This window comes from Mesoplodon bidens, assembly GCF_964165515.1.
Source record: "Mesoplodon bidens genome assembly, chromosome: 1".
Lineage (NCBI taxonomy): Eukaryota > Metazoa > Chordata > Mammalia > Artiodactyla > Ziphiidae > Mesoplodon > Mesoplodon bidens.
The window spans coordinates 165,649,189-165,664,946 of NC_138176.1; the positions used below are offsets into that span (position 1 = coordinate 165,649,189).

At 45.1% G+C, this 15,758-nt stretch overlaps 1 protein-coding gene across 6 annotated transcripts in view; it reads left to right on the forward strand.

Moving 5' to 3' along the window:
* KCNMA1 (potassium calcium-activated channel subfamily M alpha 1) overlaps positions 1-15,758 on the forward strand; it is a 757,357-nt gene that overhangs the window by 682,743 nt on the left and 58,856 nt on the right. For all 6 annotated transcript variants that reach the window (XM_081250585.1, XM_081250584.1, XM_081250583.1 and 3 more), the window contains 2 exons: positions 2,998-3,222; positions 6,772-6,964. In XM_081250585.1, coding sequence (XP_081106711.1) covers positions 2,998-3,222; positions 6,772-6,964 — 418 coding nt within the window. The remainder of the gene's footprint in view (positions 1-2,997; positions 3,223-6,771; positions 6,965-15,758) is intronic.

Genomic DNA, 15,758 nt, shown 5'->3' on the forward strand with positions numbered 1-15,758 from the left:
ATTAGATTTTTCCCTGTGTTTTATCTGAATGTGTGTGTGATTTCTCAATTTAATTATAATGGAGCATTAAGAACCAATACAGCTCTGTGCTGGAGGCTGTCTGGGAGGTGTGAAAGTTACAGACAAAAGCGCAGAAAGTCAGAATTCTTAGGAAACAGCCCCTGTCCAAGGAGTGCAAATGGTTTTCATCACAAAGCTGCTCCATGTATTTACATTCTGATGTTGTATCTGCCCCACTTTTGCTCTAGGGATATAAACTCATCCTGGTGTTACCCACCTCGGGACAGGTCAAAGGCTCGGTTGGCATTGCGGGATCCAAGGTTTTAATGGCTTGCCTAGATAATCCTGAGGAGTGCATGGCTGACTGACGTTCAGAGCCCCCTGCCAGCACCAAAGGGTTTAGTGAGGCCAGTTACTACTCCCCTCACCTGAAAAATAATATCATTTAACAAAACCTTTATAACAAACCTATTACATGTTGGGCCCTGTTCTTGTTGCTGGGGGTACAACTCCTGACTGGTCTCATAGAGCTTCTGTTCTAGTGGGGGCAAAGACCAGATCTCCAGGTAGACAATGAATATGTAATAACATTTGAGATATTGATAAAGTGCTATGAAGAAAATAAAGTGAGGTCATAGGCTAGAAAGGGACTGGGAGGTGCTGTTTAGACAGTGTGGCCCAAAAAGCCCTCTCTAAAGTAACCCTGCACAGAGATGAGAATGCTTGGAAGAGCCAGCAACATGAGGATGCTTTCTGGGCACAGGATACTATCTGCTTTGGGGGTTAGAAAATGTGAGATGGCCGTAATTTTGAGGAAATGACCATCTAATTAAAAGCTATAAATGTACCATGAAACAATATATTCAAAGCTAAGCGTTACAAGGCACAAAGTGCTGTTTGAACCTAGTATGTGTTTAAGTGGCTGGGGAAGTCTTATTGGATACAAACAGTTGATCTTGGAAGGGGTTTATGGCTATTAAGGCCCCATTTGGACTAGGCCTTGAAGAATGTGTAGGAAACTCAAGATACACACATAAGTAGTTTCTCTATTGTGTCTTAAACCTGGCAGAATCAGTCTCCCCAAGGCTGAGTCCCAGGAATTGAGATCTTTACCAGGTTCTCCAGGTGATATTGCTGTGGCTGGTCTAAGGATTGGTGTTTTGGTCCCCAGATCTAATTTCCTGTGGTCAGCACCTGTGCCTTGACCACTCTGCTAATTGATGCCTTCCCTACGTTCCTATTCTAGATTGCCAGCCCCTATTCTGGACCCGCTTGGTATTTTTCAGGCTTGCTGAAGGGAGCTAGCCTCCCAGATGACCAGTCAGTTAAAATTAATCAGGGGTCCCATCACAGCACATTACAAACTGGTTGACCCTCTGCTGGTGGTACCTAGGCACACACACTTCCATGCAGCCAAGATAACTAACTCCAGGCATCATCCATGAAGCAGTGATGTGGGGTGTGACTCCCTAGTGGGTCCTCCTTGGTCACCATTTATAAGACATTTTCTATGGCCTCCGTCTGAGATGTCCCTGTACTGTTGTGGAGAGAAACCAATAATGGTGACAGCCCCTGCTTTAGTCTAACGATCAGGGAGTGAATGCTTGCTTCTTCCTCTCCTTGGGGGTTACTGTAATAACCCTGACATTATCGTGAATTGCAATATTGGCATTTAAACAATCAATACACTGGTCAATTCTAGGGATTAAATCGAGCAGAGTTTGATATGTGCAGGGGACATTAATATGCCTCCCCAAAAGCATCGTAAGCCACATGGGGCCATCCAGACATGCAGTGGGTGGACAGGGAGGAAGAAAGCCAAGATGGGAGGCACCAGACCAGGAAGAGGCAGAGAAAGGCCCACAACTGGCCTCCTGTGTTACTTTCTGCATGAACACAGTGAGCAGAGGGGCCAGCAGTAGCTAATCATGTGCATTTCCTGGGAAGCTCTAACTGGGGTGATTTATTCTTTCATTTGTCTCCTTTGTAAATACAGGCCTAAAGTTGGGGGAAGACATGGGCTTGTTGCCCTTGCTGTTCTGATCCTTTTAGTGGCTGTTTGGGAGTCTTCCTCTGATGACTTAACACAGGTGGCCACTCCAGTCATGTCCCTGGAAACCCCAAGGCAGCGGTAGACATTGGTCAGCAAACTCTCTCTGGAAAGGGTCATATAATAAATAATTTAGGCTTTGCTGGCCATACGGTCTCTGTCACAACTAATCACCTTTGCTTTTGTAATGTAAAAGCAGCCACAGACAATACCTAATTGAGTAAGATTGGCCGTGTTGCAATAAAATTTGGTGGAATTTGAACTTAATATAAGTTTCACATATTATGAAATATGCTTCTTTTGATTTTTTTTCAACCCATTTTCAAACATAAAAACCAATCTAAGCTCACTGGCTATGAAAAAGCAGGCGGCAGACCAGATTTGGCCCATGGGCCAGAGTTTGCCAGCCCCGGGCTCAGGATATCGTGTTCTACCTACTGATGCAGTGATGTCCTATGAGATCCCATTGATGAGTCTAGAATTTGGAACTCATTTCTCAAGCCGAGGCCAGCATGGGTCTGACTGTCTTATCATCATCTCAGCAACAGAAGCACACAAGACAGCTCATTTTATCAACAATTTCCTGGAAACTAAGACTTCCTTTTCCGAATGACATAAATATTGCTATTCCCTCTTATTTTCCCCCTGAAAGTTCAGCTCTTATGTATGGATGGCATATCTTCCTTAAATCTTTTCCCAGAGAAGGTAGTGATATGTGTGAATATATGTTTGCATATATTTATTCCACCAATGTAATTTATACACACATACTCTAATTATAAATATATATGGCATGTATATAACATGAAAAAATTTAAAAAATAATAGCACATAGTAAGCACTCAGCAATTGTTTACTTGGTATTTTACACAAGTGATTTTTTTCAGTCCTTTTCACAACCCCATGAGGTCTTCTCTCCAATGCCTGTGCCCTTCTCCCTCCGGCAGACTCGAAGTGAAGCCGCCATGACCGTCCTGAGTGGCCACGTGGTGGTCTGCATCTTTGGCGATGTCAGTTCAGCCCTGATTGGCCTCCGGAACCTGGTGATGCCACTCCGTGCCAGCAACTTTCACTACCACGAGCTCAAGCACATTGTGTTTGTGGGTTCCATTGAGTACCTCAAGCGGGAATGGGAGACTCTTCATAACTTCCCCAAAGTGTCCATATTGCCTGTAAGTCCAAGGTCACATTAGCAATGCTTTTTTCTTCTTTTCATTCACAAAAGAAAAATTCCCCCAGATGGATAGAGTGGTTGTAGCTTTGATCATGCCTCTGCTTCTTCATCTGGTTATGGACCTGAGGACTCAGCCCTTCCCCTATGCTCTGTCTAGGAATATCCAAACCCTGGGAGACCTTATTAAAAGGAATTTGCAGCCAAATTCAGTCACTCACCAGGCATGGAGTTTAGCTGGTATCAAATGTATTAACTGTATCAGTGTCTATACAGTCTCTCTCTTGCCTACCCAAACCCAGCGCTTTGCAATATTATAGTACTTATAGCAGAATTTACATAAGGAACTATTAATATCACTTTATTTATGACGTTATGAATGCTTGGAGAAATCTTATTTTACCATGTTCTGTTTTTAACTAAATGTATTTAACAGAGTTCTTTATTTCTGTTGTACAAAAGGCCAACCCCTTCTGCTGGCCAACCCCTCTCTCCCTCCCAGTCATTTAGAAGCCCAGTAATGTTTTCATGAGATTGTGTGTGTGTATACATGTGTGCACATGTGTGCATGTGATGTTCTTGATTACAAAACACTAGGACCCAAATCTAAAAGGAACAATTTGGGACCGCACAATTTAATGAGAGGGCATGGGATACGTGATCTGGGAGTCACATAACTAACTACTTCCCAATCGTTAATCAATATATTTTCCATTAACTTTCAAATAATTGTAGAGCATTGTACATTTCAACCTTTGATATAGTTCTCCAGGTCACAAATCCATGCAAATATCACTTATACTCCAAACATCTTTCTTGGAAGTTCCCATCCCTAAAACTGAGGAACACAGATTTTATTCTATATTTTGAGAAGTCTGGATTTTTTCCCACTTACAGAGCTGAAATTTGTTATTTCTATTATCAGCTTCTAGAACCTCGGAAATGGAAAAAGAAAAGTCAAGTAATATAATTCAATAAGGAAGACATAAGAATCAATCCACAAGTAATGCCCATTCATAGCTATCAATACCATGTGTCCTAACGTATGCCTGGCGCAGTGGACACTCAATAAATATATAAAGAATTGAGAAAAATATAGACAGATATTTTTTTGGCTGCTGACCCCCAAATTCACTGACTTAGTGAACACATGTGGTTAAAAATAGTCACCTGCAGAAAAATAGTCATATACATAAAAGAGCATAAACAGATATATACCTAATTTCAGAAACATGATAGTTGTGATTACATCTTTCCATGATTATTTTCCTATATGTGCTCTTCCACATGGTCCTTGGAAACAAATGGACTAGGGTCTAAAAGTATTTTGTAAATAGCTTATTAGTTTTCTGGGATACAGGAGTCTATGTATGTGTGTATGTGTATAGTGTTGGGTGTGTGGGTGTGGGTGTGATTTTTCTGTGTGTATTTGTTGTGTGTGTTTCCTTCTGTTTGCTCTTGTACACATCCACTCATCTGCCTGCATCTATATGAATGAGTTCTCCTATCTGCAGGGCCTTTTCAAACCCTCCAAAATATATCACACTTGAACACAACATATTGGTACAAAATGGGCCTTCACCTATGTCTCCACATATTTCATTGTATACACAGGGCCCCAGATATAGGACCAGCCCAGAGAAACACAAGGTGTTTCTATGTATGTCATTTGTATTTCTTGAGTTTTGAAATCATGCATGTACAGCTGCACAGGGATTTTCTTATATCACAATTACTGGTGGATTCCCTACAAGAAAATTAAAAGAATATGGATGTAGGCAACTGAGGCTTATACACTGGTGAAATGATTCAGGAAGTTGGTCAGACTTATTTTGTACCAAAAGACCCCAGTAAAAAGGGGGAGACTTCTCCTTCTCTCAAAAGGTCCTGCTCTGGAGCTTGGAATTTGTAGCTTCCCAGCCCCGTAGCACTAAATGCCTCTTCCTCCATAATTCCACTTTGCAGTTACATTTTGGAGGCTGGGAATAGTATGACTGCCACCGAGTCATAAAAGAGGGCTGATGGCCTTGATCTCTGCAGCCAAGTCCAATCTTCTCAAAGCCCCATTTCCAGGAAGGAGAACGAGAGGAAGGCATCCAGAGACATAGGCAGTTGACAGACCCTCTCCCTACACGGTCGGTGAGCTGAAGACAGCTCAGGTCTCCATGAAGGCAAGTCAGAAGCTGGATTCAGGTTGGAGGATCAAGGAGGCTGGTGGCTGACGGTGAACTCCAAAATGATGCCCTTGGGACCCTATCACATGGGATGGCCTGATTAGTTCTTCTCTGGTTCCCCCCCTCCCGAGGACACAGAGCAGGTGGGGGTCATGCCCCTCTCCTCCAATCCTAAACCCTTCTATTTTACCAGTGGCTGCATTCCTGGCCTCTGTCATTACCTCCTTGACCTGAGGATTTTTTTCCACTGTTTTCTGTTATGGGATTTTTAAAAAAATCTGTTTACTGACTTATTTATTTTTAATTACTCCAGTAATATACAAGTATGTTCTTGTTATAAAATATTCAAACAAAGCAGATGTATATAAAGTCAAAAGCAAACTTTTCCTTCACCCCAAATCTTATTTCCCTCCTCAGGGGTAATTACTGTTATTAGTTTAATGTGTACTTTTCCTGAACTTTCTCTCTGAGTGTACGTACATTTATAAATACATTCATACATATATAGTTCTATTCTGTGGGTTTCTTTTTACATAAATGAAATCATACTTTTTGAATTGTCTAGAACTTGTTTCTTTTGTTTATTTGTTTCGCTTGTTCCTCTGTCTTGAGATGCTTCCAAGGCAATACCTACACGGAGAGGTCTTTCAATCCCTTTACCTGCCACATAGATTTCCATTGTATATATATCTGATAGTGTATTTAGCCATGCCTCTGTTCTTGGACAGTTAGGTGATTTCCTTGTTTTTCTCTTGCTGAAAATATACATTAAAATCATATACCTGAAGCTTCACCCCTTTCCATATCCCCTTTGCAAGATGCACATTAATTCCACTTGCTCCCACATCCTCCAAATTCAGCCCCACTTCATCACACCGTGCTCCCTGGCTCTTTCCTCTTGGCTGCCTTGGGAATTCTAGTTGGAGCTGCTGTCTTTTTGCCTGAGACAGAAGTGACCTGCTATTAAATAAACAGGCATTTGAAAGCCACCCCCTCATTACATTCTGAAAGCCAGAGGTTGCCACAGGACAGTTACTTAAATCAAGACAATTTCCAGGTAGGAAGAAGATATAGAACCATGGCATAATTCCTCTCCCTCGTTAGTTCGTAATAGCTTGATCGAGTATCGAGAGCAACCCTAAAATGCTGCCATCAGCACCGACTACCCTTTAGATTAACACACAGCTCCTATTCCCTTGAACGTAGTTAGGCCAGCTTAATGTCAAGGCATAAAAAAGATACTTGTTAAATAATTTCCCAAAGCTCCAGCTCAATCTTTAATTTGTTTTTATTCTTTTCCCCCCTCTTTCCCTCTTGTCCCTCAGTCTCACTTTTGCTTCTCCTTTTTTTTTTTCTCTCTTTCCTCTATGCCAAAGGGTACGCCGTTAAGTCGGGCTGATTTAAGGGCCGTCAACATCAACCTCTGTGACATGTGCGTTATCCTGTCAGCCAATCAGAATAATATTGATGATACTTCGCTGCAGGACAAGGAATGCATCTTGGCGTCACTCAACATCAAATCTATGCAGTTTGATGACAGCATCGGGGTCTTGCAGGCTAATTCCCAAGGTAAGGGCAGCCTCTCTGCTGTGCCTACGGGGGACAGGGGCTGGCAAGAGGGATATCCTTCACTCCGTAATCCATAGAGGCCCACATCAGCCTGCCTGGTAGAGAAACACACCGTGGCTGCCGTGGCTTTCAAAGGGGCATCTGCTGCTGCTTCTCGCCGCCCGGGCAGTGGGCTTGAGACCCTAACATCCACACTCTCAGTAGGCTGTCTTCCCCAAAACTAATCCAGCCTTTCAATGCCACCCCCTCAGCCTTCGCAAACAGTGGCTTTAGGACCAGGGTCGCCAGCTAAATGTCAGAGCACTGAGATGATGCTGGCTGAACAATTCCCAGTGTTTCTCCCCAGCATCTGTTTTTGCCATTGACCTGTGTTAAGCTTTGCTGTTGTTACAGCTGCATGGGGCGTGTTAAGCTTTGCGTTGTTATCGGCTGACCAAGGGACAGTGGTCTCTGGAGGGTGGGGAGTATATGGACACTGAAAGTCATTTAGCAGAAGGTGACACTTGTCAGCCCGTGCGTTCTCTATAGGAGGCATGACAGTGTTAAATGCCACACATCTGCCACCTCTGCTCTGCCCTGATCTTCCCTGTCATTTGCTCTGGGACCCTGGGCAGAGGGTTCCAAGTAAAGATGTTGTCTAGGAATCTCAGAGAGGCGGCACTGCAGAAGCCCTCCAACAAACACCTCACTCATCAGGGCCTTGGCAGGGTGGGATGTGAAGCATTTTCCACCAAGTAACACGTCTGTGTGGGCTTGCCATGAACTGAAGGATCATTGTCATATGCGGTCTACTGGATAGGTGGCATCGGGTGCCTGATAGGGACCTGAATGCCATCATTCCAGGAGTAAAGATAGAGGGCGTACAGCCCACAAAAACTGCAGCCGCTGGGCTATGAAGCACCATCTTACTGATATGATAAAGCTCAGCTCCATCCTGCCGCCTAGACCTATGTGCTACATTATCTTTTGCCAACTCAGCATGACCACCACCTCCTTCTAAGGTCCCCCCGACGTTGCAGCGAAGCCAGAAACAATAGTTTCCAGAAGCCCCTTCTCTGCCTGCTTCTGGGCTGGAGTCTGCCAATGAGAGAGGGGCACTAGGGCGAGATCTGGAAAGTGGAAGAGAAAAACAAGTCTTGATCTTTGGAGGCAGCTTCAGGGTTCAAAGCAGCTCTCAGGGGAAGCTTTGAGAACCACTGGCTTCGCTGCTAGAGATGGAGACTGGTGTGTGGGCTTCCCCGAGGGTCCTGAGGTTCACAGCACCTTCTGGTGAAGTTCAAGAGAACCTTCCCCTTGGTGCTGCAAGTGAAATGGCTAATGGTGGCCTCTTTGACTTTTGCTCCTCCAGCCCTGCCCGTGGCTGTGTCAACTTCTAATTTTCGTTGTACCTGGAATAGAGTGGCTTCTATTCTTGACATAACCCTGGCTGATACAGCCTGAAGCTTGGTTTTGACAATCTCCACTCCAGCCTCCTCTGCCTCTCCCCCACATCTAAATCTTGGTCTCCGTTTGCTCAGCGGTGCACAGAGCAATGCGCCGAGGCCCTAAGAAAGGAGCCTTAACTCTTTCCTGCCTCCTGCACGACCTGTTCAGGGAGCCGAGGTGACAAAGGATGGGAGGAGACAGTTAGCTGGCCTTCTTGGAGGGGGAAGAGGCAAGCTAGCTTTTGGTTCCTTCCCCCAAGTAGTTGATCTTCACTGTGTGTCTTCCCACCCACACCCCAGCATGGGCATCACCCAGGGACTGTTAGAAATGCAGACGCTCATGCCACACAGACCTACCGGGTCAGAATCTGCATCCTAACAGCGTCCCCAGGTGACTTGTGTGCACTGCTTTAAGGCACAATAAATCTTTATGCTAACAACACTGGGTCCAGTGAGCACACTGACCAACCCCATTAGATGCTCCTCATCTCCTGGCAGCAGCTAGCAGAGGGAATGGAAAGAAGTAGAAGCAGGGGAAGTGCTCCCTCCAGGTGGAGATGGAACCGAATAGGGGGTGGAGGGGCAGGAAAAGACTCCCTTTCCCCAGCATGCCTGTTTCCTCGCAATTCAAGAATCGTGATTTTCAAGGTCCTAGATTAGAATCTCAACATATAATATAGTCACATATGCATCCGACATAGGTGTTCCTTCCAGCTCTCTTAAACCTTATCCCCGCCTGTCAGATCCTTTTGATGGCCAAACTGGTAAAAAAAATGCTTCCCCTCCCCTCTTCAAACACTTACTCGATCCTCAAAAGCCTTCTTTACTGTTTTTATCACAGGAATAAGCAAGAATAGTAGGTCTTGGAGGGAAAGAAGGAAGAAAGGAAAAGAGGACTCATTTCTTCCTGCAAAAAAAAGGGCTCTTATTTAATTTATTTATTTATTTTTTGCGGTACGCGGGCCTCTCACTGTTGTGGCCTCTCCCGTTGCGGAGCACAGGCTCCGGACGTGCAGGCTCAGCAGCCATGGCTCACGGGCCCAGCCGCCCCACGGCACGTGGGATCCTCCCAGACCGGGGCACGAACCCGTGTCCCCTGCATCGGCAGGCGGACTCTCAACCACTGCGCCACCAGGGAAGCCCAAGGGCTCTTATATTGTACACACACACACATGCACACGCACACGCACACGCACACCAGAAGGGACAGAGGATGTGCCCTGTGGCCGGTGGTGGTTTTCAGAGACTCCTGGTTGGCGTTGGAGTGGAGTGTTTGGCTCTCAATGAGAGACTGTCGAAGCTGTAGCCCCACTGAGTCCACATTTCCCATCGTTTTCTTACTCTATCTGCTCCTCTCTTGTCTTTGGTTTCTAATAGTCCCCTTTGGTGACACTCTGACCTTCCAAAAGGCAGTGGTCCAGTGGTGGCCATCAACACGGGAGGTTGCTTCCTCCCCGATGGGTGAGCGTTGTAAGTTCACCTCCGGCTGCTCACTGTACAGCCCATGCCTCAGGTTCATCCCAGTCCATGGGGTCAGATGGACGAGTTGAGATTCCCGGCTGCTCCCCCTCCTTGAGACCCTTGTGACCCACCGGAATGCCCACTGTGTTTAAATACTTCTGTTACCCTTCATCTGGGCATTTGGCATGACCAAACTCCAAGTGGATTGGAATTACAGAATACAAAATGGATTTCGTCTTACTCTTTTCATTTCGGGGAACAAATCTAACTTCCCCATGAGAGGGAACTACAGAGATTTCTGGCCACTGACACCCCACCTTTCATCACTCTTTATTCTGTAGTGCTTATGAAACCCATTCCTTTGTTTTGTCTCGAGAGCTATGATACCATCTCTCCAGAACACAGCAGGACAGAACTGTGGACCCAGGACCGATGTGTGTACTCTTGGGCCAGAGTATTCATGCACCCTTATGGCGAGTTGTTCTAACATGAAATGAAACAAGAAGATGTGTCTTAACATTGAGGAGGTAGAGCCTTCACTGGGATTTGTGTTCAGACACTTGCCACTGCGTGTTATTTGCTCTCCTAGACTCACAAAACCTCTTTTCCCTCTTCTCTTTTCACATTCCCCTTTAGTGTCACTGTTCTAGCCCACATGGTGTCAGGACTGGCCCAGCCTAGGGATTCTGGACCAGATACTCTCTGAAAAGATCTGAAATGTGATGGCTGATTGTCAAAAACAATTACAGAGAAAGGTGGCATACCCCATGCTGGACAGTATATCTGAGGTGACGGTTGGGTCTATGAGATGCAGTTTTAGTATACAGCAGGCAAGACTGCAGTGACAATTATATGAAGCAGGTGAAGCCACTTCTTGCTGGTCAGCAAACATCAGCTCAGAACCACTTTACAACTCTTTACCAGAAACTAAGTGCCTTTATTTACAGAGTGCCTGTCACTTCCCTTTGGCTGGAGAGCTGGTGTATTATTTAGCACGCATTTATCTGGGGAAAACATTTCGATTTAAATCAGCTGGTACAACGGTGGCTCTTGCCAGACTCTCTCCCTGTGGTTCTAAAAGACAAGAACTGAGTCTGATCTTGGAAAGGCGGGTGAACAGAGGGAGGAAGGGTCTATTCTCAGAGAGCCACTTGAATCAGAACCTGAAAGGAAGGATCATGTGATTGAGTTTCCCATTATGCTTTTTTTGTTGTTGAAGTATGATGGTTGATTTACAATGTTATATTAGTTTCAGGTGGATAACATAGTGATTCAATATTTTTATAGATTATGCACCATTTAAAGTTATTATAAAATATGGGCTATATTCCCTGTGCTGTACAATGTATTCCTTGTAGCTTATTTATTTTATACATAGTATCAAAAGCTTGTATCTCTTAATCCCCTACCCCTATCTTGTCCTTTTCCCTTCCCTCTCCTGACTCGTAACCACCAGTTTGTTCTCTATATCTGTGAGTCCGTTTCTGTTTCGTTTCATACATTCACTTGTTTTATTTTTTACATTCCACATATAAGTGATAACATACAGTATTTGCCTTTGTCTGACTTATTTCACTAAGCATAATACCTTCTAGGCCCAACCATGTTGTTGCAAATAGCAGAATTTCATTATTTTTTATGGCTGATATTTGTGTGTGTGTGTGTGTGTGTATGCATGCCACATCTTCTCTACCTACTCATCTATCGATAAACATGTAGGTGGCTTTCATATCTTGACTACTGTAAATAATGCTGCTATGAACATTGCGGTGCATGTATCTTTTTGAATTAGTGTTTTCAATTTCTTCAGATATATAACCAGGAGTGGAATTACTGGATCATGTGGTAGTTCTATTTTTAGTTTTTGCCATTATGCTTTTATATTGAGTCATGAAATGAGCATTTATAGTTTCTTCCTGCTTAACCTTCCAGGAAGGGTGAGTCTTAAGGGAAAGAAAGAGGAATAAGTGAGTGACCACTATGTGTCAGGCACTATAGCACACAGGACACAAATGGCTACCATATTGGACAGTGCAGGTCTAGAGTACAGGCTTACTGCCTTGCTAAGGGTTTGGATTTATAGGAAGATGATGATTAAGTCCATCTTTTAGAAAGATAGCAGACAAAAATATGAGCATGGTTTAGAGGTGGAAAAAGATGGTGGCATGAGCTATATGAGAAGACTACTGCAATGGACTAGAAGGGATGAGATGAGGGCTGACAGGACAACTTAGTGATGCTAACATCACTAAGGACAAAACAGAAATTGAGATAGATTTGAAACAGAGAGAGTAGCTGTCGAAGACTAGTTGGTGGGAAGGAGGTATGGATGAGCAAGGATGAGGAATTGGGAATGCGTTTCGAGGTTGGCCACGCGGTGGATGTAAAAATGATTAAGTTTGCAAAGGACCCAGGAGGAGAAACAAGCTTGGGGCAGAAGGTAAAACAATTAGGTCCTGGTTCATTTGAGTTGAAATTTTCTGGAGAATATCCAGTGAGAAATAAGAACATACGGTTACAGGGTTAAAGTTAGGTTTGAAGCTATAGACTCGGAGGTCGTTGGTGATGGACAGTGTATGGGCCTTGAGAGTGGATATTTCCAAGGGAGATAAGGCAGGGCAACTAAGAGAAAATGGGCCATTGTGAAACCTTGGGAAACATCAACCTTGAAGGGACAAACAGAGGAAGAGAATCCAGTGAGAGGGGCTGAGGACACAGATTTTGGGGGGTAGGAGTGGGTGGTATGAAGGTAAAGGAGAAGAGGATTGAATAAACTCCAGAGTCGCGACCTAGAATGTACCCTAATTATTTCTCGCTCTGTGTGTTTTCTTGAGCAGACTCTGAGCTCTTTGAGAGGCAAAGACTCTTCCTCATCTTGCTAATCTTCGTGTCCCCAGTCCCTCTAGCACAGGACCTGACACAGAGTTGTCATGCCAGCAGAATTTGCTGGGCTGAACTGATTTGAAAGGAAACAGTGATTTGCACTGTCAGATACTGCAGAAAAGTCAAGTAGATGAGGGCTTAAAAATGGCAACAGTGCATTTGACCCTCAGGAAGTTCCCAGTGATCTTAGCAAGAGCAACTGAGTAGCTTGTTGCCAGTAGAAGTGAGCATTCAGGGGACTCAAACCTTAATGGGAGGTGAGAATTGGAGACCCTATATTACTCTTTCAAGTGCAGATAGGGAGAGAAAGAGGATATTTCAGAGGAGCTCATCAAAGAAAGGATTTCTTTTTTGTTTTTAGAAGAGGGAGAAATACACCATATTTCTTGGCTATGGTAGGCTAGGGTGAAGCCCCATAGAGGGGCAAAGTTTGAAGCTACAGGAGAGTTGTTAAACGATAAAGAAAGAACCAGAGAGAAGCAGGAGAAATGATGTGTCCTTTAAAAAAGGAAGGAATGGGGCTTCCCTGGTGGCGCAGTGGTTGAGAGCCCGCCTGCCGATGCAGGGGACGCGGGTTCGTGCCCCGGTCCGGGAAGATCCCACATGCCACGGAGCGGCTGGGCCTGTGAGCCATGGCCGCTAAGCCTGCGCGTCCGGAGCCTGTGCTCCGCAATGGGAGAGGCCACAACAGTGAGAGGCCCGCGTACCGAAAAAAAAAAAAAAAAAAAAAGAAAAAAGAAGGAACGATCCTTGTTCCTCCGAGTCAGAGGGCTGGATGGGGAAGATGAAGCTGGAGGAAACTTCAGTCTGATGGCCCCTCCTTTCTTCATGAAGCAACCAACTTGGCTTTCCTTGAGGAGTTAAGTGGGCCAATTGGGACAGGGAACTGATGTGGTAAAAGTTCAGAGCAGACACCATGGGAACCACGTAAGGAAAGGACTGGATTTAGGTGAAAGCACCATGAGCATTGGTGAGGACCAGCTGGGGTTGGAACCATGATAAAACCAGTCAGCACTGCCCTGCAGTTTTCTCTGCAGTGTTTTGCAAAAAAAGCACAGAAACTAGAAATTGGCTTTAGCTTGGGATGGAGATTCGGAGGAGGCAAAGGATTCCGTGGTGCTGTTGAGAGAATATTAAAATGAGTGTCCCAGGGTCTAAGACGGTAGGTGGAGAAGTTAAACCAGAGATGGGGCTTCTAGGCAGAGAGGCCAAAAACGAAGCAAGAAATAAATCTCTGCGAGGTCAAAGAACAGGCATGTAGAGTAGAAGAGTGCCAAAGGGTGGGAGGTTTGATTAGAGAAAGGATGTGATGACCTCAGAGAATGACATATTCCTTGCCGAGCCAGAACAGATCTTGGTCATGTTCACGCTAAAACAGGTCTTCTCCACAAGGACTCTGAGCCCAAAGCAGAGCCCATCTGTTCACTACCGTCACCCTCACCACCACCACTACCATGACCAGCACGACCACCAGCAACCATAATAATAATGCTTATGCTTCATGAATGGTTCCTGCTGTTATGTGGTAGATATTTTGTCAACCAAGACAACAGGCATTTCTTACATCACCAGTTTTCACCCTTGGCTGCGCATTGTAATCAGTTGAGAAATGTTAAACAATATCAACGCCTGGGTTGCCCCTTAGCGGTTGTGACTTAGCTGGTAGGGGGCACAACCCGGGCATCAGGAGTTTTTGAAGTTCCCTGATGATTCCCAGGTGCAGCCAGGGTTGAGAACCACTGCCCAAGGTGGTCCTCAGAGGAAGTGTATGAAGTAAGAGGGTTACTATTTTGATTGTAAACAGGAAGAAACTGAGGGTTTGAGAAGCTAAGTAATCATTTTAACCTGAGTCTTCTGGCTTTCTGGGAATCCTAACCTTTAAATCATTTTGCTTCTTTATAACAATTCTGTTATTTAAACCTGTTGGTCTACCTTCTTCCTTTCATATTTTTGTGGATGATCATTAGCTTTCCCAATACTGAAAATCCTTAAGTGGAGAAAGGGGGTAGGGGAAGGCAGTGGGAAACCAGGCTCTGGCTTTTGCCCAACTGGCTACATTTGTCATCTTGTTTCTGTCATATGTCTCAAGGCGATAAGTAAAGGATATTAGTCGCCCTGTGGACAGGCCTTCTTCTTCTTTTTTTTTTTTTTTTTTTTTTTGCTGCATCAGGTCTTAGTTGCGGCTAGTGGGCTCTTCTATTTTTTTTTTTTTTTTTTTTTTTTTGCGGTACGCAGGCCTCTCACTGTTGTGGCCTCTCCCGCCGCGGAGCACAGGCTCCGGACATGCAGGCTCAGCAGCCATGGCTCACGGGCCCAGCCACTCCACGGCATGCGGGATCTTCCCGGACCGGGACACGAACCCGTGTCCCCTGTATCGGCAGGCGGACTCTCAACCACTGCGCCACCAGGGAAGCCCAGGCCTTCTTCTTGACCACAGCCTTTGAAAGGTGGCAGGGCTGAGATCCAGCACCACACAGCTATTAAACAGCAACGTTGCCCACCTTCAAAGCCAGCAGGGTGCCCCTCCCAGTCCCTGGGTCTCTTCAAGAAGATGGAGCTGGTGTATATCAATGCCTGGGCTAAATTTGGATGCTGGTGTTAGGGTTCCTCTCGTGTTCTTTTTCCTGTTATATCTGCATTCATCTGATTCATGCTACCTGTCCTGAAGGTGTCAGTCCAATTCCATGAACATTTACTAAGCACCTGTCATGTGCCCAGACTGTGCACGGCAGACACTGCTGGGGAGTCAGGGGTCATAAAGCACATTCCCGGTCTTTGCAACCTCCTAGGCAAATAAATAACTCTGCTTCAGAATGCTGGTTGATTCCCATGGGAGAATTACCATCTGTGGAGGCTAACACTAGGGACAGGAAGAGAAAGAGAGTGGGTTTGAGAGACAGTCTGGGAAAAAAGCAGAGGATTTCAGCAGCTGGAAACAAATAGATCTGGCTGCAGTCAGAGAGCAGAACAGAGGAAGAGGGGCAGAGGTACATGGGGACATGTTTGAGGGACAGCAGTGAGTACAG